The following is a 27,766-nucleotide window of genomic DNA, read 5'->3' on the forward strand; positions in this document are numbered from 1 at the left end:
AATTTGCCCGCCCTGCCAACTCTCGCGAAAAAAGAGTCAAGCTTTTGGACGCGATAAGCTTGTAAGTTTGTCTCCGTATGCACTCAGTCGCCTAAGTTTTCTATTTCCCCGCCAAACGCTTGTGCGTGCGTGTCCTTTGTCACCATCAAACTGGCAATCCTTGTGTCATCCGGGGTATCTCGAAATAGGGGTAGATCTTATTCAGGGGAAAACATTCGGTCAGTTTGGCGGCAAAACGTAACCGTTTAACACTACAGGTGAGTGTCTGGGTAAAGTACCTTTTCTGACAGGGTGCCTGCGCCTCGGAGAATCGAGGCTGTTGGTTTGATGTTTTGTATATCGCAGTAATACTCAGTGGTTAAGCGAATATGATTTCATTGATACGTTTGAATACTGCAATGACAGGCAGCACAAATTTATTAAAATTGAAAATAAACTTCACAAACAATGGAATGTTTCCTTCCTTTAAACAGATATAAATAAATATTGTTCAAATCTGTCTTATAAAAATATGGATCTTCAATGTAAACTCCACGTCCCAAACCCGACTCTTTGAATTCCACACAGAGATAGCACACGCGATTCACGATAACTGTCACACAGGGGGCCGTTTGATCCGCCATATAAGTTTCAAAACGAAGCCCTGACGTCATCGAGTAGGTAGTAGGGCAGAGAGACCCGTCGACGGCGATGAGACGAAGAATGCGTGTTTGCACATGAACACTTCACGGGAATGGCAAAAATTGCGTCCATGTCCTAAATTCTGCACATTGTAAAGTTCGTCATTTCTTGAGGATGCGACCATGTAATGAGAACCTCACTTTGGGACAACTGGGATAGCTGAATGTGACGGTGTCAGACAGCAATTTGACAGGCTGCTGTGAATTTTATTGAATGTCGCCCTCTCGTTGGGATCAAGTTTCCAGCAGCTCAGCATGACATCTAGTACCTTCGAGGGGAAGTCCGCGGGCGCTTGAAGATTCGTGCCTTTCAAAACGACGTCGACAACTTGCTCGTCGTCAAGGTGACTGTAAGGGAGCGCTCCGTACGAGAAAATCTCCCACAGAGTCACTCCGTAGGACCAAACGTCGCTCTCCGTCGTGTAGACCATCTTTTCCAACGTTTCGGGGGCCATCCAACGAATCGGAAGCATTTTGCGTCCGATCTGCAAAAAAATAGAGAGAGACACGGCAGTCAGTAAATTGTGAAAATATAGGAGTATTTCTTCGGAAGCTGTTTTGCTAACTGACTCAATTTTTACATGTAATGCATATGATGGTAAAAATGTGAACCGTTAATGTTGCTCACCTAGATAAACCATGCTAGATTTACATGATGGAACATTTTCTGTGTTCATGTCATTTGGAAAATATTATTTAAGAATCATCAAACGGATGTGTTTGCAACAGTATTAAAATAAATATTTTTTAGAATGATCTTACCAGGCAAAATATGGTCAGTACATCAGAGATGTAGTACTGTTAAGTTGGATTAGCAATGAAATATTGATTCGCATAAATATAAGAAGTCTGTTTATGAGTGTTGGGTGAAAATTATCAAAACGAACACATGCAACAGAACATTGAATTAAGCTTACAGTGCTGGACAAAAGCCATATGCTTAATTTTCATATCGATCTTTTCACTCTTTGGAATATAGTCGAATAACCGAAGAAAGTTCGTGGCCAAAAAACTACCCGACAGAAATAGACTCAATGCAACGTTGGGCAGTTGCAACGTGGGCAGTAAAAACCCCATAGCACTTACTTTCGTGTAATCCTGAGGGTACAGTTCGCTCGCTATTCCTAAGTCAGCCACTTTGATTGACAGGTCTCCGGTAACCATACAGTTTCTGGTAGCTAAGTCACGATGAACAAAATCATTGGACGCAAGATAGGACATAGCGCATGCCACTTGCGTTGCAATGTCAACAAGTTTGTTACGGTGGATCTGCGATGGGGGCTGCAGTTTGGTGGCGCCCTTCTCCGCCGATGGTGAGCGAGCCGCGAGAAATTGTTTGAGGTCTCCATACTCGGCGTACTCGAAGATGATTGACAGAGGCTGCCCGATGGTTATAACGCCGAGCATTTCCAACACATTTGGATGCTCGAATTCACACATGGCCGACACCTGTCCATCAAACGATTGCCGCGCATGCTCAGTGGCATCCAGTTGCAACTCCTTCACCATGGCGATGGCTGGAGGATGTCCCGGAAACAGGCTTTCGAGTCCCGCCAAATATAGTCTCCCGAATCCACCTGCGTGTAAATTTCTCACAAACTTCACCTTCTTTCGGGGAACTTCTGTCAATATTCGAACAGCGGGAACGTCCTCACTCGGCTTCGGATAGTTGTACTTGCAGACGCTGTCAACAGATGAGGACGCTATCTCGGGGTCTCGATTTTTTGGCACGGGGATGAATTTACTGAACTTGACCGCCTGAAAAGGCGCCAAAATATCCCTCCTGGGTAACCACACTTTACACAGCAACGTGACGATAGCAGCAATCATCACAATGGCGCCGACGGCGGAAGAAATTATGATGATCAGCAGACTGCTTTGACTACTGTCGTCACTTCTGCCATGGTTCTTGCTTCCTTTGTCATGTCCTTTCCCGCCACTACCCGCGGGATTCGAGTCCATGCTACCTGTCTCCTCTTCTCTGGTAAGACATGAAATAATCTTGCCATCTGAATGGAGAAAAACAACAAGTCAGGTTGGTGCATTTGAAACGACAGATCACTATATCGCTGCAAATTTTCATAAATCTGGTATAGTGGAGCAAATTTATAGTCTCATAAAATATGTAAGTTTACACATGTGCTTCGCTGACGGGGTTCATCCCGACGTGAAATTGACTTGACTGCATTTACGTGAAATATCTGAAACAAGCGAAGAGTGGAGGGAATGTCGAAGGAAATAAAACGATTGATCAAAATGTTACATTTCACGAAGACATTTTGACATCGACGAGGATTGTTAAATGACACTTCAGAAAAAAAGTGAAACTTTATCTTTAAAGTTTCTTACGCTATGGTCCATACGTGACCGTTGCGGCATATTCCTCACCTAATTTATAAGACGAAATCCTGTAGTTGTGCTCCTCGCTGAAGGGTCCTCGTCCCACCTCGTTCAAGGCTTGGATCGTGAACTGGTACTCGTCCAGAGCTCTCAGCCCTTCAATGGTCGCCGTAGATGACGTTTCCATGGTAACACGAGGGAGGGGAGATGACTCGCGAGAGTCGACTGTCTTTATCATGATATTAAATTCTGGGACTGACCGGCTTTCGCCTGCGTATGCCATGGACGTCGGCGGAACTTTGCCCTCGTGGAACAAACCTAGTGTAGAGTATGACCAATGCAGTCGGACACTGTCACATGACCTTGTCTCTATGAGTAAAATTTCTGGCTTTATGGAGGGAGCTGCAAATGAAATGAGAACAAAAAATACAATTATATTGCTCTTCACACTTTAATTTCCTGAGAAGATGGCAGTGATATTTCGATATTATCCCCTTTTCCGTTGAATTGAATAGTCCACATCCGGGCTCCTTGGCCTGATAGTTCGATAGGTTCTCAGATTTAATGAAAATGATAGTTCTTTGCTTTTATAAGTGGCAAATATATGCATCTAGAATGTAGTTTGCATTTTAGTGGGAAATGCAGCTTTCATGAAGATATCCGTCTTTTTGCTCTATCAAACATGGTACACATTATTTTTTAATCTAAATTATGTTGAAATGCATATACATAGTAGTAGCCATGCCAACATTGCTCATTGTTTATAAATAAGTTGTGTTATTGTTGACACAAGAAATCTTATCCGAACGGATATTTCGTTGTCAACAGTATAACAGTGCACATTAAACACATACAGGGTGTGTTGACGAAGATAGACGTTGGGCATTTCAATGGGATTTTTAAAGTGGAAAGGAAACTGCATTTTATAAATAAAAAACAGTTTTAAAAGTTCTAAGGAGACTAGAGCTTGTACTGCAATGTAATTATAAGGGATTAGTTCGCCTACATACCACATCTCACGTCATGCTTGGTGAGCTCAGTGACCGCTCGCCTAACGTCGTCCTGGTTCGTGCACTTGACAGTTGCCTGTTTGAGTAGTAACACATCGTCCGTTCCTTTCAGCCAATCCACGAATTGTAGCAAGTCACAGTTGCACTGCAGTGGATTGTGGTCTAAAGAACTGTTGAGAAACAGACGTCAAAAATGAGTTCTATTACCATTACGTTCAAATTGCGAGTAGCGAGAAACAGTAAACACAATTTGCAGATATCGTCTTAGATACAAACATTCGTTGGCTACTGTTCCATGGTTGGCCACAATGAAATATACTATATCATCTATCAGTGTGTGGGGAAAGCACAGACTGTGTATAAGAGGAATTCATACGTACATCAGTTTAACGGCAGTTCTAGATAGTTCATCGGCAGTGTGTCTTGCAACGTCATGCAATCTGTTATTGTTCAAGCGTCTGAAATAAAGTAGGAAGAAATGTGACATTAGTGTAAGGGACAACGCTCTTCGCTTTGTCATCGAATTCTCCCGCCCTCCCCCCATGATGAGTCTTACGAGAGGGAACGATTTCAGTGAGGCGCTCGTCTTGTCACCGATGGCAGAGACTGTGATCATGACAGGAGCATTCCTATTCCTCCATGCAACTGTCAAAGATTAAAGTAGGTGTATGTCGCCTTTGTACGAATAAGAAAGTAACGGTCATAAACGAACCAATAATAATCATTTGAGTTGTTTGAAACAAGCGCCATGATGGCTAAAAGAGGGGCAAAATTAAGAGCTACTTACAATTCATGCAGGTATGGCAGTTGGGAAAATAAACCAATCGGAAGAAAAGACACGCTGTTATGATCCAAATATCTGAAATATAGAAAGCAAAGAGCAAAGTGTGTCAACTTGAATCGGATCGAATTTATTGAAATCATAAAGCACGCTCCTGTCCGACATAACAAATACTTGAAGCAGAGAACTTAAGGTAGAACGCGCCTCTGGGACAGATATTCGGACTTTCAAATTTCTACAATTCTTTTCTGATTTACCACTTGTGAGGGCTCATTTCAAAGCTCTTGGAGAAAGAAAACTTTAACCGTCTTAGTTTTTCGAAAATCCGAAATTAAATTTCCCCCCATAAAGTCAATACAGGGATGGCGGCCATTTTAATTTTCAAGTAGCGCAAAATCTTGGGCAATTTGTTTCGCTAGTTCCAAAGTTTGCACGATGACCCCCGATTTTTGGTAAGAGAATGGTTGAAAATTTCCCTTAGGAAAGTTTTATCAAAAGTTGAAGACTTTCACTTTCGAGGCCCTTTCTTCCTTAATAAAATAATGTCCAATCTGAGGCTTTGGTCTGGGACCGGGTCGGTTTGCAAGGACTGGCCGTGGCCAATTCAAGCAAGATAGCGCAAATATCCATGATCTGAGAATCTCATCGAAAAACAGTCCCAAAAAGAAAATCCTTCAGGAAAATAAGTTATCGTACCATGTCTGATAGAATATTTCCTCTATTATTCTCCATTATACGTTAAATAATACTGGGAAAGTAATAATGCCTTAAAAATATCAATGAATGGGGAACTAATTACGATATCGGTAACTCACAGCTGCAGGAAAACGTTCCGATTTTTATGAAGGGTGTGTATTATTGACCAAATATCTCACACGAGCCGCTGTACGGGACTATCATCGGCGATTGAGAACCGTTAATTAATAGTTTCCTTTGTAATGCGCATTCATGTTGTCTGGAGCTCAGTTACATGGGGCATGCGCAGCCCTACAAAGTGTTGGTCTCACGATGAATGAGGGCACGTGTCTTCGCCGAGCGTTTCGCCGTGACAACTGTCATTTAGTTGGCACACTTGGCAGCTCTATATGTTGCTGTCGATCAGATTCTGTTCGAGCTCAGACTCTTGTCTTTAGATTTGCTTTGTGTGTGTCTTACTAGGTAATGCGGTCGACTGGTGTGAAAGAAAAATTCCTAATAAGGGTCCGATCATAAGATCTCGGGAAGGGGGGGATCGAATATGAAAATGAAATTACTGCAGGGCAAAAATTGCTCTACAAAAAAGATTGCAGTTGCGCTGCAAGAAGGCTATCAAATGAAGAATGCGAAATTTGGGGCAAATAGCAAGCATACAATGTAAAAACTCAGGGGAAAATGTCAAATTTGGGAACGCGAAAAATGCCATGTGGGCATTCTGACAAACCCTATGATGCGTAACTCGAATCATTAACATCGACTATGGTATTTTGTTCGAGAATGTACAGCGCCGCCAACAGTCAGAAGAGGATAGAGGATAAGATACTTACAGATGACGCAGCCGGGTCAAGCCCTTGAAGGCACCTCTGTCCAACCAGTTTATGTTGTTTCTTTCTAAATATCTGTAAGCAATAGGGAAATTTGAAAGTGAGAAAGTTTTTACCAGTATTGTGGTTCAAATAGGGTAAGACAGACTCCAAGGGGGGGGGGGGTCTCGGGAAGATGAGAGCAAAGCCACATTCTCACTGCAATGTCACTGCCAGCGTGAGAGTCAGTCAGGCTAATGTAAAGCTAATGGGATTTAAAATAGCTCCTATCGACCATGTATATATTGGAGCTGCGAGCCATGCTGTGAATCACGCTTTACTGACTTCACCAAAAACATGGCTACCAATTCTACTGCAGTCTAACTCATCATTAATTTATTATCTAACGCATTCCTGTCATGATTCTTTTTTTTTCCATTTCCAGTTTCTAAATGTAGTCTCACAACTTGTTATTAGTAGTTTTCTATTCACACGCACACTCTCGATACATTAGTTTAGTCCTTGCCAGTCAGCTTTGCGGCAATAACGCTCAAATGTGAGAAATCTCGAGTCAAAAAGATGCATTAGTGTTAAAGTAAATGAGTTACTTGCGATGATATTTAAAACCCAGTTGTCACGTTCGCCTAAACAAAAATGCCTTCTTTTGTACTCTTATAAACACGGTACTCTAGAGAGGGCCCTCTTTGTAGCTTCACGATGCAAAGACCAGAATCGTCAACTTTGACACAACGTGTTTTGCTTGGCCGTCTACCAAGATCATTATAAACAGAGTGGCGGATGGATTCTGATGACAATGTTGCCTCATGGCAAACAAACTTTGCTTTAATATTTAACACAATTCATGAGGCGGACTCGCACTTGACCATGCGTGAACTATGTTCCGACACTTGGGAAGTTGTTAGTTGTTGTATGACAACCGTTTAACACTTGCGCAATGGCATCACGCACCAACGGTTGAGTAATCCGGTCTTGAGGCGAGTATTGTGGAAGAAGTTCAAAACAGCTGGTCGCGTGACCTTATGTGCCCCGTGAGCGGCACTAAGGTCATCTCGTCATTGTGCTGGAAGGAAATGTCTGTTCTCCGACACTGTGCAAAGCCTACCGCCCAGAGCTATTGTTGAGATGAAAACGTTTATAATGAAATCCCCAATGCTTGGTGTAGGTGCTCTCTATTATGTATATGTAATAGGCAAGAAAAGAAAAAAAATCAGACAAAATATTTTAGATTTAAGCAGGCTACTTACAATGACTCTAGATTCTGTAAAGACGCAAAAACGCCGTTGTCTATTCTGTTTATTTCGTTGCTGCTGAGGTCACTGCAAGAAAGAAGCGGGGAAAAGATTAACAAATTTAAGTTCAAAGAGGAATGTCATAATCGAATGCAGAAGGTATCCTGCATTTCTGTCATTAGATAATTATCATACGTGGGATGATTGGGGTGACGTCATGATAAGCTTATCATTGAGTAATGAGTATCCGAGTGTCGAGAGTCCTACCCTACGGCAAGATATACATAATTCATATCAATAAACGATGACCAACAGTTCGGTTTGGTTTGACACAAATTATAGATTCTGATAAACACGCATTGAGCTTCTCTCTCCTGCTGCGAGAGACTCTTTGAGGAGTGATATTTGCATTCCAGCCACTCTGCCCACTTAGATTGTCCAGAGAGCTACTTGTATAGCTCTACAGTACAGAGTAACTTCAAAAGCCTTTTGAATTTCCCTACAGGTCGCTTACATCACTCGCTTTGCAAGGGGGGGATGGTAAACAATCATGAAGAGTTAAGGGATGCTGTTTAAATATCTCGAAATACTGAATGGCATCATGAAGTGGGCTATAGGGGTGCACGGTTTCCTATAACCTTTCTCAGTGATAATATATAGGCACACTCTTTGGAGTGGGTCAACATTTTCTCTGCTGGTGGTGAAAGTACAATTGAGACGTGGGTTAGTTTTTGCCTGCTAGACCATGCAACTGACGAAGGCAATAGATAGCCGAGGACGTTTGACGATACGATCTGAAGTACACTTTTTTAATTATGTAAAGGTCGTTGAATGTCATGCTACCAATATATCATCGGAATCTTTTATACGAATCAAAATGGAATATTCGCCACGGAATAATAAACTTTGAACTGGCGAACAATGTATTTCAAAACATTTAATATGTTTTGCGGACTTTGTAGTCAACGAAAAATAAAGTCCCATGGTCTCGTTTATCGAAATTTTCCTGCAACTCTCAAAACATACAAGTCAAAGCTTTAGATGGTCTTACATGTTGATGGACAGACGTTTGAGTAAATATACTGCTTCTCGAGTCACTTAACTTGATGTATGATGAACGATCATGATCATTTTTGTAAATATTTATATAATTTCCGGATTGTGGTAGAATGCCCCCCGGGACAGATATTCGGAACTCCAAACTTTTACAATACTTTTCTGATCTACCACTTGAAGGGGCTCATTGCAAAGCTCATGAAGTGTACAAAGTTATGACCTGCGTATTTTTGTGAAAACCGAAAAATTTACTATTCCCAGTCCAGTTAATCACATAACAAGGATGACGGCCATTTCGAATTTAAAGTGTCGGGAAATATTGAGTTAATTGTTTCTCCAGTACCATATTTTGCACAGTGACCCCTGATTTTTATTCTTGATTTAAAAGATAATGGTTTAAAGTTAATCATGGAAAGTTTGAAAAAACTTAGGTTTTTCGATTTCGAAGCGCGAACTACCTCAGGCAAAACATACGATCACGTTGCCAGATTTAATAACATGCGCCATTGAGAAATCGACACTAGTTCGGGTTAAGTTGCATGATGTCTCTTTCACAAATTCCTATTTTTTTCTTGAATTGGGCAATCCCTCGAATGTGGTACACATGTTTGGCGCTCTGATGAGACAGGGGGTCACCAATAACACAAGAGCTTGTTTCAGACTATTTTTTCTTGCATTGCGCAATCCTGAGACGGGGTCAACAATAACACAAAAGCTTCTTTCTAACTGTGGGGAAATCAGTTTCTCTTATTTTATTCTGAAAGGAAACTGTGAAAACGAATGACCATCTGTTTCTTAATCATATCATTTGTAATCACCGAAGTCGTGGAACGGCGGGGACTAAGAGAAGTAAAGGATGATGATGACCGTTAATTAATTTCTATTCACTGGTAATTGTCTATACGGCCGCTTCCATTTCTTGAATAACAGTTCGTACGGAGGCAATCGCTCCCCCTCGTTTACGTTTTACTTTTAGTAATGTTATTTGTACCTTCAACGGCATATACATTGCAATTTTTAGAATGTTAAAGCTATTTCTGCAATATCGGGTATCTGGCATAGCCCCTGGGCAAAGCGGCGTGCATAGCCGACTACATCGTTCCTTCATAACATTCATTACATAAGGTAGTACGTATATACGCGCCTCGAAAATGAAAGACTTATATTTTTGCTGAAATGTTCCTCAATGAAACTTTCAACCATTCTCTTACCAAATCAAGAATAAATATTTGCTACTGGAGAAACAAATTACCTAATATTTACCATTTTTTTCAATACAAAATGGCCGGCCAACCCTGTGTTAACTCACTGGGGGAAATTAAATTTCAGATATTCGAAAAACTGAGACAATGATTTTTTTTTACTCCAACAGCTTTGAAATGAGCGCCCAAGAAGTGGTATAGCAGAAAAAAAATTGTAAAAAAATGTGAGAGTCCAAATATCTGTCCCCGGGGTGCACGCAACCTTAAGAGAGGCTAGACTTTCGTAATCATCGGCAGGCGGTTTTTTTTAATATCTCATCTATATTTGTCAGAAGGGACTTCATTGTTTGTTGTATTTTTCTTGTCCTCAACGGGAAAGAACAAAGGGTCGCCTCTATATCCTTCTGAATCGAGCCTAGGTCTACTAGTTTAAGTGCGATCTGTACAACTCTACGACTTCGAAGCTTACATTGACGGTTTTAACAGACGACAGAAGCAAGGCTTTCAATTTCCTTTACAATTTTAAAATTGGCCTGGTCAAAGCCTCACAAAGTACAAGTCAGATTCGCGACGAGGTTAACCTAGAGTGTTCCGATGGAGCTCTGCGCAAAAACCACGATGACCCTGCCGTTGAAGACGACTCGCTTGCACGTGTCGAGCTAAACATCCACGGCAGCAGGGGTTGGAAGTATCGTGTTAGAGAAGGCCCGTACTGTCGTCTATAGCACGGCGGTCGTCATCCTGCGCTTCATAAGCACAAAATTACCAAATTTTGAACGAAACCCAATTCAGGACAATAAACCACCTTCTAAATGGGTTTTGTTTTTTTGACTGTAGTCAACAATTGGCCCTGCGTAGCATTCATGGGGTTTCAAAAAATAGAGGGGAGGTTGAAACGAATCGAACAAGCGCCAGCCTTTTTCAGTATTATCAATTGAATTACCTTTATTGAATATTGAGTATTCATGTAAGACTAACCTAATGTGCGTTATTTTCTTTCATCTCAGCTAATATTAAAGACGAACTGCGCTCCATCTGCCTGAATTTCTTTCATCGCCAAAAGATTTTCGCGTTTTGCTTGAACTCCTCGGCATTGTGTCGCTGTCGTGGTGTCGGTAACGTATCAGGCCTCCGGGCCGTTTTGAACAAAGACACGCTAACACGTGTCTGTTAGAATAGATGAAGAGTGCGGCCTTCCCTTCTCCTCCCTCAAACCGATCGAGGGCCGAGAGGAACCGTGCAACGCTCCGTGCGAACTGAGGCTGGGACATTGTACGTTTTCAGGTAGACCCCGCTCCGATGGGGGAAGTCATCCCGTGGGAACGGGGGATTATCCCTCTTTTGGCTCGTCGAGTTGGAGGGAGGGCCACGCGGCAGTATGTCGTACATTACCTCTGGGAAAATATCTGCACAACGGAGGACACGTGCCTCTCTCTATTATTGGCATTTTATGGGAATTGTATGACATGCATCTTCCACGAAGCCACTTTCACCGGTATGACTCCGTCGAGCGTCGGCAGCGACCGGCCAGCTCCGCGCTGCTCGCGTGCGCTCAGAATCTAACCCGGGTGACCAGACAATCGGGCGCGGGCAGAGTACGCGTCGAGTCGGTATGTCCGGCGCTCGCTCCTTCTTCTCATTCCCTTCCAAAGACTTGCACATCTGCAGATAGTTCATTCGCATTTCAATAATTTTAAATCACTCACAAAAGGGCACCAAACTCGTAATTCATCGACGTGCGAGTGTTCCGTTTGAGATACACAAGGTCCGACCAGTAAACCGACCGACTACGAAGAGCGAAGTACACGTGCTCAACTGGTCGATTTTTTCTCCACTACACTCGTGCGTACGTTGCTCTTTTGGACTTAACTGTGGGAAAATTACTCGATGATGGGCGACATGAGCGTGTGTACACCTCGTGGAAAGCTATGAACCCACTCTCGTTAAGCAACCATAACTCCAGTACCGGTGTAACGCATGCCCATTGAATACACCATGCGTGTGCTAGTCAAGATTGTGAATGCATAATCATAGATATTGAAAAGGGTTTATGCCATAATCAACGTGTCAGTAATCCTCTCTCATGCTTGACCATGGATACATGAATTAGAGTTCTACTGTCTGACAGGTAATAGCTATTTCATAATTGCCTTTAATTTCACCGGCAGTGAGCAATGAAACGGAAATGCTATTTGTATTCACTTAGAATTTAAGAGAGTTTTTAAAGAAAAACAATATATATATATATATATATAGAGAGAGAGAGAGAGAGAGAGAGAGAGAGAGAGAGAGAGAGAGAGAGAGAGAGGAGTCTATTACAACTCAATTTAATGTTTTATGTTCTTCTGTAACATATTAAGATGCGTACTGCAATGATTTGCTAGTTATCATAGTCTCATAGTCATAGTCACTCTCATGGTCTCTCTCTCTCTCTCTCTCTCTCTCTCTCTCTCTCTCTCTCTCTCTCTCTCTCTCTCTCTCTCTCTCTCTCTCTCTCCATGTACATACACGTACAATTTATGTATATATATATATATATATATATATATATATATATATATATATATATATATATATATATATATATATATATATATATATATATATATGTCCTCGTGGGAAATTGCAATGCTCGATGCTTAAAGCAGAGCGTTATAAATAAGAACACATATTACTTCACATATTACTTATATTATCTGTAATAATATCTGTAAGTTTCATGCATCCTGCAATTCTCAGACAGAACAGATATTATTACTTTGTATTTGTTATATATATATATATATATATATATATATATATATATATATATATATATATATATATATATATATATATATATATATACATACATCAATTTGAAGCAAAATCAAAATCAAATTTCCAAATTCGGCAGTACTCCCTCATTGGTGTGCGTTCATTGAACACGAAATATGTGTTGCCTATTCGTGCTATGGTGATCAACTGGAGTAGTTGGAAACGGAAATCGAGTCAGTCTAGATCAGATCGGTGACAGATGTCAGATCAAGGGTATATGTCTTCCTTACTCGTTGATTAATAGTGCCCCCTGAGTAAATTTGATTGGATTTCCGGGTGGATTAGGAAGTGGAGATGGGACTTCTTGGGTCAGAAACGAACAGATGCCGAAATACTGAACAGATGGGTGCTCTGCGGGTGACGGCACTGGGGAGAAACGATTCGCCGTGCGATGACTCTGAGACCGCCCGTTAGTTGAGTGAGAGTCAAGTCACGTGATCATTGTCGGATACTATGGATGTCGCTGATATCAGTCACACACGTCAACGTCTTGGTCATTCCTGGATTTGTGCTAAGATCCGATGTGCCTGACAAAGGCGAATTTTCTTATCCCTCTAGCATTTTTCAATACCATTCTACCTACATTGTAGTTCTGGGAGATAAATTATGTTTCATAATCTCTCTCTCTCTCTCTCTCTCTCTCTCTCTCTCTCTCTCTCTCTCTCTCTCTCTTCGTTCAAAAAGGGCGAAAATGACCGGGCGAGTTTATCAACGCATAAACGGCTAAAATAGAACGTTTTAATGTAGCAGTCAAGTGCGCAGATGTTTACTGTCTCCATTCACTTCACGCACAGCCAAATGGAACAACATAAGGTGATGTTATACTTGTCGCGAGATTACAACAAAGCTGGGATTCAGGGCACCCGCATCGATCATTAGATCTGCGCAATCGACGATGACCGGGACAAACGGATTGTTTCGCGTGGCTGTCTTCAATATCGCCCTTTGATACATCTCTTGCCTATTGAGTTTATTCAAGGTCATCCTCCAGCCATCATTGACCAACAGCCACTTTTGTTCTCAGGGTATTTCGACTTTAAAAGCCATCTCTACCCGCAACTTGACGAACGACCACCTTACAATTCATTTTCGTTGTGTGTCGCGATAAAAGTCACAGGGTCTTTTACAGGCAATAGTGTCGGAGGTAAACATGATTGATAAAAATCCTAGACGTATTAAATTGCAAAAAAAATTGTCATTCATATTTTCTCCTTTACAAACGCTGTTTCAATCTTTTTATGAGTAACTGTGCAGGAACATCATAAAATATCTTTATGAACATCAGTCACGAAGTAATGGAGCTCGCCTACGCTTTTTTATACTCTTAGTATCGATGTACGAGCCGCGCATGTACTCTCTCTCCCTGGGCATACACGGGAGAAATCAATTCTTCTATATGATCTCACAATAACAGTATTGTAAGAGCAAACATAAACAACTAGTTTTTTTATTTCTTCCAATATGACTAAAACACAGCATAAGCAAACAACAGATGAGTTTTACATTCAGTATCAATTGCCATCAACAATAATAATTACTGAGCGCTCTGTGTGTATGATGTAATTGCCAGTGCATATCGCCGGTTCTCTGAAAGCGAACTCCTGCAAGAAATGAAAACGAACAAAAACGAACGCTGGCAGTGCTGGTGCGCACTGAACAATTACACAAGAATTTACCCTGCAAAGAATCTGTGAAACTGAGATTTATGCAGAGAACAACTACCCAACTAGCGACGTGCTAAAAGAACGAATCGCGTCGTATTTACGATTTTCCTAAACTTGATGACACTGTTTGCGTTCAGGAAAAACAACTAAATTTGATAACTGTCATGAGTGTGAACTTCCAATTCGCAAGGAGGGTGACCTCTGAAACAACGCAAGACGATGGTACTCATCTGTGATTGGATAGAAACCTTCCCGTGCGTGCATTTTAACCAAATACATATCGGAAATAGCGACAGATCGTGATGTCTTCGCAGACAGTAATGTGTTTTCCCAGAGATAGGGTTCAGTTGATGTCCGTATAAACACATTCATATAATATATTTTCGCATGTTTGTTGAGCTCTCTTTTCTTTGACAATTTAACAAAACATTAGCGGGGGACGTGTCTATACAATGAGCTCAGTACGTGGCATTGCGCTATGTTTATATCATCGCATGTTTTCTGTGATATTTTCAAACATGACTGGCAATCGGTGACTGGGTAAATGTCAATTGCAGTGACATTTTAGCTTAATTTTAGCCTGCAGTGAAATTTTTCGGTCTCAGAAACTCCGAGATACGGATTTCGCCATTGGATGGAAAAGAATGTTGGTAAACTATTTGTTCTTCCCATACAACGTGTAAATCGCGGTTGTAAATCCCGGGAAATTGATCGTGTTTTCTGTGATAACGGAAATGTAAAGGTCTAATATTCCTGTTTCCTTTCTGTTGAAATTGCCAGTTACTTCATCGAATGTCCGACGGATAATCAAGTAGTGAAATGTAATGATGCTGTATTACGGTAACAGTAGACTGCACTTTGAGAACGTACCCCTCCCAAACATCAAAGTTTTTACAGTACTTTGCTTGATTCGGGCTCATTTTGAAGCAAGTTGAAGTTTCAACCATGATTTTGTGCTTGTGAAAAAAAACCCTGGACATTTTATCTCCCCTCCCCCCCATATCCTTATAAAGAGACAGCAATTATTTTCAATATATTTGCAAGAATCGATATATTTTAGGTCATTTGTTTCTCTAATGCAAAACTTCGGAGGATGAAACCTGCTTTTTTTATTCTTGATTATCGATAGAGAATCATTTGAAGTCACCCCAACGTGAATCTTTGTGTTTCCGTGTCTGTATCAATACTTACAGCGATATCAACTGAGTCAGCGCAGAAAGATCGCCTACTTCAATTTCCTTGATTTGGTTCCCCTGCAAGACCCTGCCAACGAAAGAGAGACAGTGATGCCGTCGTTATTGAGAGCGGATATATCGTAATTTTTGTTTGTGTTTTTTCATTCTTAAGTACCATCGCCAAAAGTAACAGTATAGCATTTCACCCGTCCAGTAACAGCAGTATGCGTTCCCACAGTGTTATACAGAGTAAAAGTGTCATATTAAACGCCGATTGTTCAACCCTCAATCATAATTACATACGGCATGTGCACTTTTTTTATTTCAGATAGGGAAAAATCAACAATTGATTTATCAGCAGAGAAGAAAGGATGTCAAATCATCGATTTTACTTTTCACTTTTCAAACACTTATATCGGAAATTCACCACCACAATGGAGGGGGGGGGGGGGTAAACCGAGCGTTGACAAAACGGATCCCTTTGACGACATCTCTGCGTGCATGGCCGAAAAACGTCCCAGTAAAGAAATTCGATAGGTTCTTCGTATACAATGCTACAGAGTGAAAGGGTCGCAGAAAGCAACAACACGGATCAGGTTATTAGTGTTTTCCCCCGTCAATGAGAAATGGATGTGAACAAACAGATTGTGAAATTCATAAGCGCTTCTTGAATGACGACCAGTTGGTGATGTGAGAGTGTTTATCACGAAGGAAGAGTACTTCGCACTTTTGGAAATATTTCACATGTAGCGCTGTCGATCACTATCTAGGTCAAGAAACCGTTGAACTTTGAGTCATCGACGCCTCGATATACACCGCATCATTCAATTCCGTATTCAACACAGCATCGTTTTCTTAAACGTAAGAGGCGATACAAAAAGTTTTAAGTGTTTACTTTTTTAGCGTTGAATGTGCTGTCACCTTTCGTTGTAGCAATTCGACTGAAGGGACCAAACTTGTGCCTCCAAAGTGTTGAAGGGCCGTGTTCTGCTCACAACTATAAGGGAACCAGCTTATTCCCATTGCACAATTTGAAGGACGCTGAGACAGCTTTTGTGTCGTTTCGCCATACAAAAAGAAAAAGAGAGTGTGTGTGTGAATCACAGAATGCCGACGAGTGATAATCGGTTTTTTTTCTCTGCGTTGTAGGTGGCACAATACAACCGTGAACTGGCCAAGCATATATGCATCGTGGCGCGAATGACACCAAACACAGTGCGTTGCTTTATTTTGGGGGAAGACCCCTAGCTGAAGTTGCACTGTGAAATTTCTATGGTTTCCCCAATAACATGCATTATAATGCACAACTTGTGCGACAAACTATGCCCTAGTAAATACATGTAGTTCGACAATCAAACATAGGATGCACTTCTTATGCATTTTCTAAAGTGTCTATGCCAGTTGAGAATTTTGACAACTTTGAGAGCTTATTATTTTATTTAAGAAGGCACTGTAGTATGTTCATGATCCATCCTACCAAAAAATATTCATGAACCATCGATAACACAGAGCTGATATTTCACTTTCATGTTTACATGTAGCTAGTGACCGTGATTTGAATAAAGAAAAGGGAAGGGATTATACGTGATTAACTGCAAGACTGTTCATACTTACAGTTGGTGAATTTGAGAAGGGAGACCCGATGGAATGCTAGTGAAGGAGTCTCGACATATAACAGCTTGCGAGTCGTCGCATATACAGCCGCTGGGAAGACTCCCACACCACGTAGACGAGGCCGGGTCCGCTAAGAGCAACGCTGTAATCGAGGCATAGACCAGCGTGATCGTCCCCAAAGCGTTGAAGAGGCCCATCGTGGCAGTGACGTCGTTGCACTATGTTAACTTTCCCTCGTATGAACAAAGGTTTCCCTCGAAGAAATATCTGTGGTCGAAAATAAAGAGTAAGCCAGTCGAGTTATCTTGACAAGTGGCTGTTACTCGGATGGCTGTGCATGTTTGTCACGCTGCTTACTGTTATGATGATACTGCAACGAATGCGTGATTTGATGGGGGAGGTTTTTTGCATAAACACCACCAATGTCGACGCTGCTTGACATTTCCATCGAACAATAGAAGTCGGTAAGCCTATAATAGGAGAGAGGGAATCTTTTGTTCCCTTGTTCACCTCACTTGAAAGTGATTGGTGTTTGCTTTGCCTGGCGAGTACAGCGCCCTCTAGCGTGAGATAGGCTCAGATTTGGTTGGACGGCGGTACAAAATGAAGTTGTACTGGCATACAAATAACAATATGGACAGCCATGGCATATTTTCGTTAGTTTTAGGAAAAGAAACAGATGCACACTCTGTATTGTCTTTTGTTGTAACCGGATCTGTGTTTGTCTTGTCTTAGAAACCCGTGAATATCGTGGTGAGCCACGGTTAAGGAAACCGTGCCGCGGTTGAACCCAAACTCGTTGCCTTACACTATTCAAATGTGTACATTAAATTCAGCGCTGGACCTTTGCCATCCACATGTACCACAAAGCTTAGTCTAATTACTTTCTCGATGCTCATATGACGACAGAAAGTTTCGATTGGTAGGCTAATTTCGATTGAAGAACGTGCTATTAATATTTCCACATTAAATTTAAGTTAAACCTATCAACCCACATACACACATAACTTACGTATTTTATGCCTAAGTCTACTTTTGTCCATGTCATGTATTCATCCTTATCGATGAAGTTGACAAACGGAAAATTCGCATTCTGGAGGTCCTGCGATTCGAGATTAGGAAGGCCGTTGCACGCAGTTTGAAAGTGCGCAGTGATCGTTGTCCATGAGTCTGCATCGCACCATGACTCCGAAAAATATATTAGATGTGAATACATTTAAATACTCAATGGCACAGTTTATTGTTTTCAGCATAGTTCTTTTATAATAAGTTCTTTTACTCCCTTAGCTTTATCATGAAGGAAGGTAGAACACCACGTGGTTTCGCACAGTCTATAATTCGCACGGGCCATTCTGCTACTCGAAGGAGATCGACAACTCAGTAAATCGGCTCATGCGCAGTTTAAAGGGCACACTTTGTTTCCACTCTCCATGTCCCTAGGATTATGGTTATTAAATTTAAATGACGGCATCTCACCAATTCGCGACTTTACCAATTACGGCTGCTTTCACGCTTACGGAAATCGTTCCTATTGTTGTGTTATGGCGACAAATGAGAGGGCCGAGAAATCTAGATTATAAACTGAAATTCGGTTTTACAACACACTGCAACTATAGCAAAAATAGAGAGGCGTTTATCTCTCTACATATTCGAAATTTCCTCAGGAATATAATTTTACCTCTTTTATTTTTTGCTTGCCATGATTCCCGAAGTGAAGGAATACTGAAACCATACCATGAATGAACAATAACCTTCAAAACGTCGGGGAAAAAGCGGCAGTGAGAATTATTTAAAAATATCGGTAATTTTGCAAGACTCTCGCTTTCGAACTCTAAAAGTAATGATCGAGCAAAGGTTTTATGATTAATCGCCTCACACTGTTTTTTTTTTACTATAATTTCGATGATGAATAAAAGTTTAATTATAAATTTATAGTAGAGCGGCAGATCACACATTATGACGTCACAGATGTATTCATAACTAAAAATTGAAAGTGGGGACGGCTACGGATGGAAATCACGCCTTTGTGTGCACGTAATGATCGATTTCCCGCATGCGAATTAATTATCTCAGCCGTCAAGAAAATATGCGCTCACATTTTATTTTCCCACGTGACGCTAGTTGGATGTCCGACTTGAGCGATTGATACCAATAACTGTCTACCAACTAACAAAACAGATTTTTTTTATTCACCAAGAGTAAGAAATGATTTATCGATGTGACAGTCCCGATTTAAATTCATGCCGGGAGTACAGAAACAGAGCGCTAGGTGCATGGATGAATATCATTGTTAAACGTTGGATGTTTTATAGAAATTATGATCTACGGCGCCATGATGTTGGCTTTCCCCGAGCTGCAGCGATCACCTCTTTTGTTGGCGAGTTCAATCGATGTTAATTGACAGTACTGGAAGCAATTACCGTGAGAACTATCGAATGTTGAATTTCATTTGACAAACATGAACTCACGATGATCCTGCATTTAGCAATCTCTATTGATAAGCAGTGCACTGCATTGAAAGTTGTGAAATTGTGGGGACCGTGATCTCTCTCTCTCTCTCTCTCTCTCTCTCTCTCTCTCCTCTCTCTTCTCTCTCTCTCTCTCTCTCTCTCTCTCTCTCTCTCTCTCTCTTTTTAGCAGTAGCCAGTCGATGGATGCTCCATCCACAACAAGTGTTTCTACCAAAATGGCACCCTGTCAATATTTCCAAACGAGTTATAAGTACTTCTTGCTATATGTCGAAGTCATTACTAGTCTAGCGATATAACCACACATACGTCACCCTTCAGCTACAATGCTAATGTTCCTTCCACACACATGTATCGGGTCCATGTTTTTCAATGTGAGTTGAATGACCTATATTACATGTAATTAAAGTTACTGGATAGGGCTGTGGAAGTCGATTTCTGCGTAATACGATTTCGTCAGAGAGAACCGTAAAACAATGAAAAGGCGATTTTAGAATGGATTGTTTTGTTTTGCTTTGTTTAGTTTTGTGTTCAGCAAAAGAGGGACATGCCGCTCACCGATTAGAGTCTGTGGAAATAAAACACCTCTGTGGAAAGAAACCAGAGTGTGTCAATGCGTTCAAGACAATCGTATCCAGTATTCACTTCATACTGTTGACAAGTCGGTCGCATTCGTTAGATACTTGTCAAACGCATTAACAAACACCCTGAACATCTTCAAGAGCCTGCGTTTCAATGAGTGGGAGTGTATGTGTGGTATCCATTCTCAGTGACTTATTGGAAGAGTGCCACCACACATAAATCACGAGAATTGATTACGGACCACCGGCATACCGCCACCGCGACCCGGCCCCGGGGACCCGGCCCGCTTTGGGACCTAGCCTCGCGCGTGACAAATTTATCATTTTGTTTTGCAAGACTCGCAAGTATGTAATGCAGTGGGTTTCTTAAGGTAGATCGCGCCTCGGGGACAGATATTCGGACTCTCAAACTTTTACAATTCTATACTGATATTCCACGTGTGGGGGTTCATTTTAAAGCTCTTGGTGTAAGAAAACATTTCGTCGCCCTAGTTTTTCGAAATTCGGAATTTAATTTTTCTCCATAGAGTTAACACAGGGATGGCGGCCATTTTGAATTTTAAAGATCGGTAAATATCGGTAATTTGTTTCGCTAGTACAAAAATTTTCACGGTGACCCCCGATTTTTATTATTGATTTTAAAAGAGAATGGTTGAAAGATTCAAAGTTTTAGCAAAAGTTTAGGCCCAAGTCTTTGCAAAAGTTTAAGTCTTTCACTTTCGAGACGCATACTACCTTAAACTGTGGAGATTTTAAGACATGCATATACAAGCTAAGGTTGGAAATCCTCAGGAGAGGACCTTTGTGGGAAAGCAAAGTGTTAGTTATAAAAGTCACCTTTTTGTTGCAGGCGACGCCTGTTAAACCAGAGAGAGGTTATAGACTGGTGTCCATGCTTTCGCTCTGACATTTACAAGAGCCGAGCTGCATGATTAAACTCCATCTACACAGACGTCAGAGAGAAACCACTTTGACTATGTCGGAAATAGGACTTCTGAATATGTGGATATTAATAACCATTGCACGATTCACAAACAGCGAGCGGTAATGACGCATGGATATGACTTTCAGTGTTCGCGCATTGTGAAACCGGAAACTTTTTAATAATACAAAGGGTAAAAACTAACTGTCGACTAACGGCTTAAAAAACATGTCATGAAGTTTTGTCTGCATAAGTGACTATGGATACGTCGGAAGGAATCGGGAAAAACTAGGCGAGGCTTCAGAGTGAGAAAAAAACTCGCTGCATATGATTGAATGATCGACGAAGGGAAGAAGCCGAAGTATATCAATAAGCATCTCAAGTAGGGGAAGGCAATCATTGGGCGAATATAAGAAAGCAGTGGTAAATACAAGACTGCACAGACAATTTAATGTCGTTAGTATTTCAGCAACTCCGCCGGGCATGTGTTTCTATAGGTCCCTAAATATGGAGCGTAGTTGAAGCAGGGAGCGGGTCAGAGGCCTAAAGGCAGACAGAGCAGACAGACATAAATAGACGATATCTCACTAGTAGCATCGTCCGGTCCACACGGTACCGGTTGGAGTAACCTTTCTATAGCCATGTTTCGAGAGAGGGTCCCTGCACGAGGAAACACCTTTGGCGAAGTTGCACTAATGGTGACCAGTTCTGTCGCACATTATGGTAGAGCCCCTAAAGTACTGTTGCCAAGGTTATCAGGCACCGAAAGATTCAACTGATGTCTGCCTGTCTGTCTGCCTGCCTATCTGTCTGTCTGTCTGTCTGTATCTCTGTCTGTATCTCTGTCTGCCAATCAAATAATTGAACTATACACCTATACGCACGAAGAAAAACTCATAATATACAAACTGTTTACAGTCTACGTGATGCATATTTAAGCAATGCACACATATTACAAGAATTAAGCTGGATTCAACACAGAGTAAAGTTGCGCGTGTATCAGGATCGAGTCATTCTCATTGTCGTCGAAATCGTACTCTGCGATTCACCGTTGGGGGGGGGGGGCATTTACTACCATACATACATACTCGAACCATACAGTAAGAGACACTGCCCGAACTTGTTGACTAGTCGACTTGGTCGGACCGACAAACAAAACTTTGAGAAAGCATTACGTACGTATAGTACACAGACTTTGAATTGGTATAAGCATGTAATGTATCGTAAGCCTCAAGTAATCAAGGACAATTCTGAACACTGAAGGCCAATCTGTCTAGATAAGTGTGTTTGAACTACGTCGTAGCTTTTCACAGGTTGTTCAAATGGAGAAAAATATGGCTATACTCACAGATGAGGAACGAAACGTATTCCAGTAGCGGGAGAAAAAAGACGTGGCTGTGTCTGCTCTCGACTGAACTGTATCCTCTTGACTTGACACGTGACACCACTCTGACCTGGGCCTACCAATGATGTAAGCCAGCTCGCTTAGTCACCGTGGATGACTCCCACTCAACGAGCTGTTAGTTACACCGGCCAGACGTGAAAGTATCCTGAGTAAGCAAATGAAAGTAAACTGGTTTCCTGCAGGTGTTAAATCCCATTGAATAGAGAGATGGGGAGAGACAGACAGCAGACAGAGATAGAGGAAGACAGAGGCAGAGAGAAAGGCAGACACAAACAGACAAAAACAAAGACAGAGGCAGAGAAAAACAGACACAGAGACAGAGACATACAGTATTGTTGGATTAAATAGTACTATACATCGGATGTATTTAGAAACGTCGTATATGGCTTTCTCATTGACTGTACAGAAACCAAACCGAGTCTCTAGTGTTAATATCATATACTGAGCAAACACTTCCAACGGTCAGCGGATTGGATATACTCCAGCGCTGCCCGGGAAGACATTTTCTTGTCCAGCCATCACTCTCTTTTATTTTAGTCTACGACAAATAGTTTATCTAATGATTATGTGTTCCAGTTATTTGCCTCCTGACTGTCCTAAACGTGGCTTCAAAATCGAGTGGATTGCTCCGGAATGTTTCAGTCTCCAAGATATCGTCGAAAAAGTGAGGATTAAGACAGTGAATGGTTTACCACTGTAGTTATGTTTAGTCTGTCTGGCTGGCAATCTCAAAGTATTGAGAGCAAGCTATCCACTTTGAAACTTGCCTAATCCATTTTTGTATTCCTTTGGCGTCAGTGAACGCGTTTCGTCGGCACAAGTAGTTCTTAGATGATACAATGAGATCACTGACTGACTTTCTGATGTATTTGAGCCGTGCAATGTCTAAAAATATCTACCGACCCCAACAGCTTCGGAGTTCCAGACGGACTAGCACACTTTGTTGTGCAGTGTGAGTGTACAGTTTCATGGAGATATACATTTCTAGGTTTATGGAGATATTGCAATGCACACGTCTGTGACAAAGAAAGGAGACGGCGATTTAGTTTCGTGAACTTTCTTGCGCACCCGCCAATCTCAGAAAACCCTTTTAGGGTTTCTCTTTAGGGCGCAAGAGGGCGCTCTCTCGAGACAACACCAGCACCCGTGGCAAATATGACGAGGCTCCGCACTGCAGTAGGGCCAGAACGTTACTGTCCCAGTTTGACCTCGTTCCTTATGCTATTTGAAGATCATTCCTATCAGCGACCCTTTAACCCGAAACACACTATAGGTTACGTTATCGCCGTTCTCGCTGATCAAATGGCGTTTCCTGTCAAATAATCAATTAAAAAGAGCACGTGAAACCAGAAGGGGCGTTACGTACGCTAAAATCGGATTGCCACGGCTTCCATACAGAGCTATCCATTGCCAAAGTTTATCCCAAATAACATCGAGAACGCAGGGAGAAAATAATTGTCATTAAATGTGATAAATTTAGGAGCGGTATAGCAACTGTATCAGGTGCCTATGTCGAAAGGTAGTGCAATTTTTTACTAGTTGCTCAAGCTTAAAGTATTTGCACCAGAGGGGTGTATGTAATAATAACAAGGCAGTATTGCTGAAGGCAATGAGTACTTGGGCCGAGATAGAGTAATTTTGAGGACAATATATACTACTATTCAAATATGGTCTTGAATTTCCTCCTGTCAATTAGGCATTTGATTAACTGGTTATAAAACGAAGCAATGGCATGACAACGGCAAAATATGTCTAGCAACTTTTGTGGAGTTTGAGGCAGGGGTTCTTTATTTATAGTGAAATTGCTTAAACTCCTTAAATATTCAAATTACAGCAAATTTCTTTGTTCTCGATGGTATATGTCTAATATTTAGATGGGCATATTTAGATTTCTACCCTATAGTTATCCCTATATACCAAAAATCGGACATCCAGCTCTATTGGCTTGCTCAGAATTAGATATGCGAATAATTAATGAGGTACAATATGTGGTGTCATAAGGTGTCCCATCATACCAAATATGAAGGGTGTAGCACTTGTGGTTACTGAGTTGTGGACAAATATATATATTTGATGTCAAAGGTCATTGAGGTCACGTGACATTTTGTCAAAATAATTGTATTGCTAAGTTATTCCTATATACCAAAAATCAGACCTCTAGCTCTATTGGCTCGCTCAAAATAAGATATGTGCATAATTAATGAGGTACAATATATGGTGTCATAAGGTGTCCTATCATACCAAATATGAAGGGTGTAGCACTTGTGGTTACTGAGTTGTGGACAAATATGTATATTTGATGTCAAAGGTCATTGAGGTCACGTGACGTTTTGTCAAACAAATCATATTGTTAACTTATCCCTATATACCAAAAATCAGACCTCTAGCTCTATTGGCTCGCTCAAAATTAGATATGCGCATAATTAATGAGGTACAATATGTGGCGTCATAAGGTGTCCCATCATACCAAATATGAAAGGTTTAGCACTTGTGGTTACTGAGTTATGGACAATAATGTATATTTGAGGTCAAAGGTCACCAAGGTCACATGATATTTTGTCAAAATGTCTGAGATATCTGCGTGAACCGATGGACTCACTGATGGACTCACGGACGGATATGACCCAATCTATAAGCCCCCTGGACTTTATCCGTGGTGGGACAAAAACTGTGTCACTGCATCCTTTAGGCAATATGAATACGATGAGAAACTAAATTTTTATTTTTCTTGGCCTTATACATGAAAGTCTAAGGAGAACTGCCTTATACATGGGAGTCTATGGAGGTGTAAACTAAAAGTCCTCTAACACGGCCAAATTCGATCGCATTGTGAAACAATCGACGTGCATCTGTATGGGGTTGGGTACTATTCTTGTGCAAAGTTTGAAAGAAATTGACCAGGGCATGTCTGAGATATCTGCGTGAACGGACGGACGGACGGACTGACATGACCAAACCTATAACTCCCCCAGGACTTCGTCCGTGGGCACTAAAAACAACGCAACAGTTATTACAGCTACACCGGCGGTAGGTTCATATCCAGAGCCCCGTACGGTCTGCCGCCGTCGCTTGAAAACAATCTCATAAACCTGGCCATATGGGCAACTGTGTATGAGCAGCTGGATGCTTGACTTCCCGGAGAAGGCGAGCTGTCACGTTCAAGGTCAGGATTATTTGTCGATCAAATTTCAGTAAATTTACCTAAGTTACCTAGATGAAATTTTGTCTATATGCTGAAATTTCGCCGAAGTTTGACAAAATTGCATCGATTTTTCAGGTTCATATCCGACATTTTTGAGTTTTGACTGCAGACAGAAATAAGTTTTGAGGCAACATGGCTGCGACCCCATGTTGACCCCTAGCCCTGCGTACGATGCTATGTGCTACAGCTAACACACAGCATCGTACGCAGGGCTAGCGAGAGAGTTGCCGACATCGACGGTTATTTACGAGAAGTGAATAAAAGACTCTCATTTTTGGAAGCGATCGAGTAGCTGAGGTAGGCTGGGATACGACTTGGGCCCAAGAACGCTGAATTTCGGCAGTAATTTGGCTTTTTACGTCAAGTCCCAAAATGGATTTGAAGTCACCGACCCTACGTACGCGTACGGGTCTTTGCAGGGCTGTGGTGAGCGGGGCGATTAACTGTAGCGGAACACACAGCATCGTACGCAGAGCTAGTTGACCCCAAGTGAAAATGTGTTCGCGATCAAATCTTCCTATATTTTTTTCAGAATTTTCGACAAAATCATTGCTTCTTACATCTTTTGTAAAATATAAAATATTAATATAAAAATGCGATGTGCCATGTCTCCAGATTTCTAAAATATCGTTCGTTGACCGTTCGACGGAATACTCATTTCGCAAACTTGTGACGCAGTTGAAATTCAATACTGACCGCCAAATAATCTTAATGAGACGAGATCATTCTAGACATCCTCCAAATTATCCAACCATTCGCGTTAGAGTTCAGCTCGCTTAGAGGATCATAACATTCTTCGGCCTTCGTTTAGATCGACCCTAATCTCTCCCATTTAGGAAATAAATACACAAGCTACCTTGACAAAACTTCGTGCACCATCCAGGACCAAACACACTACAAATCTGTCTTGACGTCATCATCTCCTTACATGGTAATCGGCATACCGTATTTTTTAGCAAAGGAGACACAGAATACGTCGGAGTATTCAGTTTCAAAACGTATTACATTGTGTGATGTTGTCAAAAAAAGGTAATGTTACTGCAGTGGTATAAATTACAAAACACAAAAGTTCAAATCAGTTTATTTTGGACTGGCTTTACCCAACATTCATATTGTTTCTTATGCCAGATTTGACCACGTGCTTACTGGCGACCCCTTTACATGCAAATTTTGTGTCAAATGGTGTGTTCTCTGGAAAAATAAACGTACGATTTCTATATGAAGGAGGCGAAATTTGCCCTCAAAACTCGAAACCACCCCTTATGGGGTGTACCTAGCTATTTTGAACGAGCTTCTCGAATCTGCAGCTCTATTTCGAAATGATGGTCTGGTTTTCTCAGCTCAAGGATAAGTGTTCTCCATCGCTGTGGGCATTACTATTCTCAACTGGGGGTACAGTTTCCAGTCGTAATGTTTTTCATTGTGTCCGGGATATAAAACCTTTCCTTTTCACAATTTTACTTCGGTTAACACTAGTCCCACATCTTGTCAGCGATTAAACATGTTTCAAGTTTAAATGTTAAATTCTGGTCTCGAGCCCTCTTGTTCGACCAAACTGAAATTACCCCTCCCACTTTGGCTCGTCCAGTGGGTGTTAGCAAGGGTCGTGCCATCGCCTAGGAAACGGAGGGTGCATTAATTGTTGCATTTCGATGCACATTTGATTATATTCAGAAGATTTTGTGGCAAAAACTCAGATAGAGAAGCATTAATATTCACATCTCACTTATTCAAGACTGGCTGAGAGCAGCACTTCCATTCAGTTAACATCATTACGCCATTTATTATGCCAAGAAAGATGAAGCCAAGACATTTTGCCCTCCCTGGTCTCAGCCAGGAATGGTTATACCTTACAGAGTTTTTTCCCACGGAATGAAAACAAATGTACTTGGGCTGAGGCCCAGTACAATAACACATAAAACCGTAATGCGCAAATTCAGAATGAACGTTATCATGAAAGCGAAGTAACGCGGGTTAACCTACCCGGGGTCACTCGTGATCCCAACGGGCCCGATGTAAAGTGACACCGCAGGTTCTGCAGACAAATTCTCCGCTCATGTGACCTGCCGCGCCGTCCGGCAAAAACGGCGTCGAAAGGAC

The 27,766-nt window shown here is 41.4% G+C and overlaps 1 protein-coding gene across 2 annotated transcripts; it reads right to left on the reverse strand.

The window, feature by feature from the left end:
• Window positions 1-381: 381 nt before the first annotated feature.
• Window positions 382-27,766, reverse strand: LOC139131408 (high affinity nerve growth factor receptor-like). Of its 2 annotated transcripts, XM_070697433.1 has the most exons (12): window positions 27,650-27,766; window positions 22,408-22,609; window positions 17,089-17,355; window positions 15,491-15,562; window positions 7,576-7,647; window positions 6,335-6,406; window positions 4,818-4,889; window positions 4,411-4,488; window positions 4,031-4,200; window positions 3,069-3,422; window positions 1,767-2,689; window positions 382-1,165 (listed from the first exon to the last, which is right to left on the reverse strand). In XM_070697433.1, the coding sequence occupies exons 3-12, from the start codon at window positions 17,283-17,285 to the stop codon at window positions 818-820; spliced, it is 2,358 nt and encodes a 785-aa protein (XP_070553534.1). In that variant the 5' UTR covers window positions 17,286-17,355; window positions 22,408-22,609; window positions 27,650-27,766; the 3' UTR covers window positions 382-817. The 2 variants fall into 2 exon arrangements, with proteins under 2 accessions (XP_070553534.1, XP_070553535.1); XM_070697434.1 differs by lacking the exons at window positions 15,491-15,562; window positions 22,408-22,609; window positions 27,650-27,766 and having other exon boundaries at window positions 17,089-17,499.

This window comes from Ptychodera flava, chromosome 4 (genome assembly GCF_041260155.1).
Source record: "Ptychodera flava strain L36383 chromosome 4, AS_Pfla_20210202, whole genome shotgun sequence".
Classification (NCBI taxonomy): domain Eukaryota; kingdom Metazoa; phylum Hemichordata; class Enteropneusta; family Ptychoderidae; genus Ptychodera; species Ptychodera flava.

Excerpts from the sequence above, each read along its gene's own strand:
- LOC139131408 (XM_070697433.1), bottom strand. The coding sequence starts at position 17,285 with ATGGGCCTCTTCAACGCTTTGGGGACGATCACGCTGGTCTATGCCTCG. Across the intron at positions 4,201-4,410 it reads AGAACTGCCGTTAAACTGAT|TTCTTTAGACCACAATCCAC; the intron begins GTACGTATGAAT and ends GTTTCTCAACAG. Across the intron at positions 2,690-3,068 it reads GATTTCGTCTTATAAATTAG|ATGGCAAGATTATTTCATGT; the intron begins GTGAGGAATATG and ends TTCTCCATTCAG.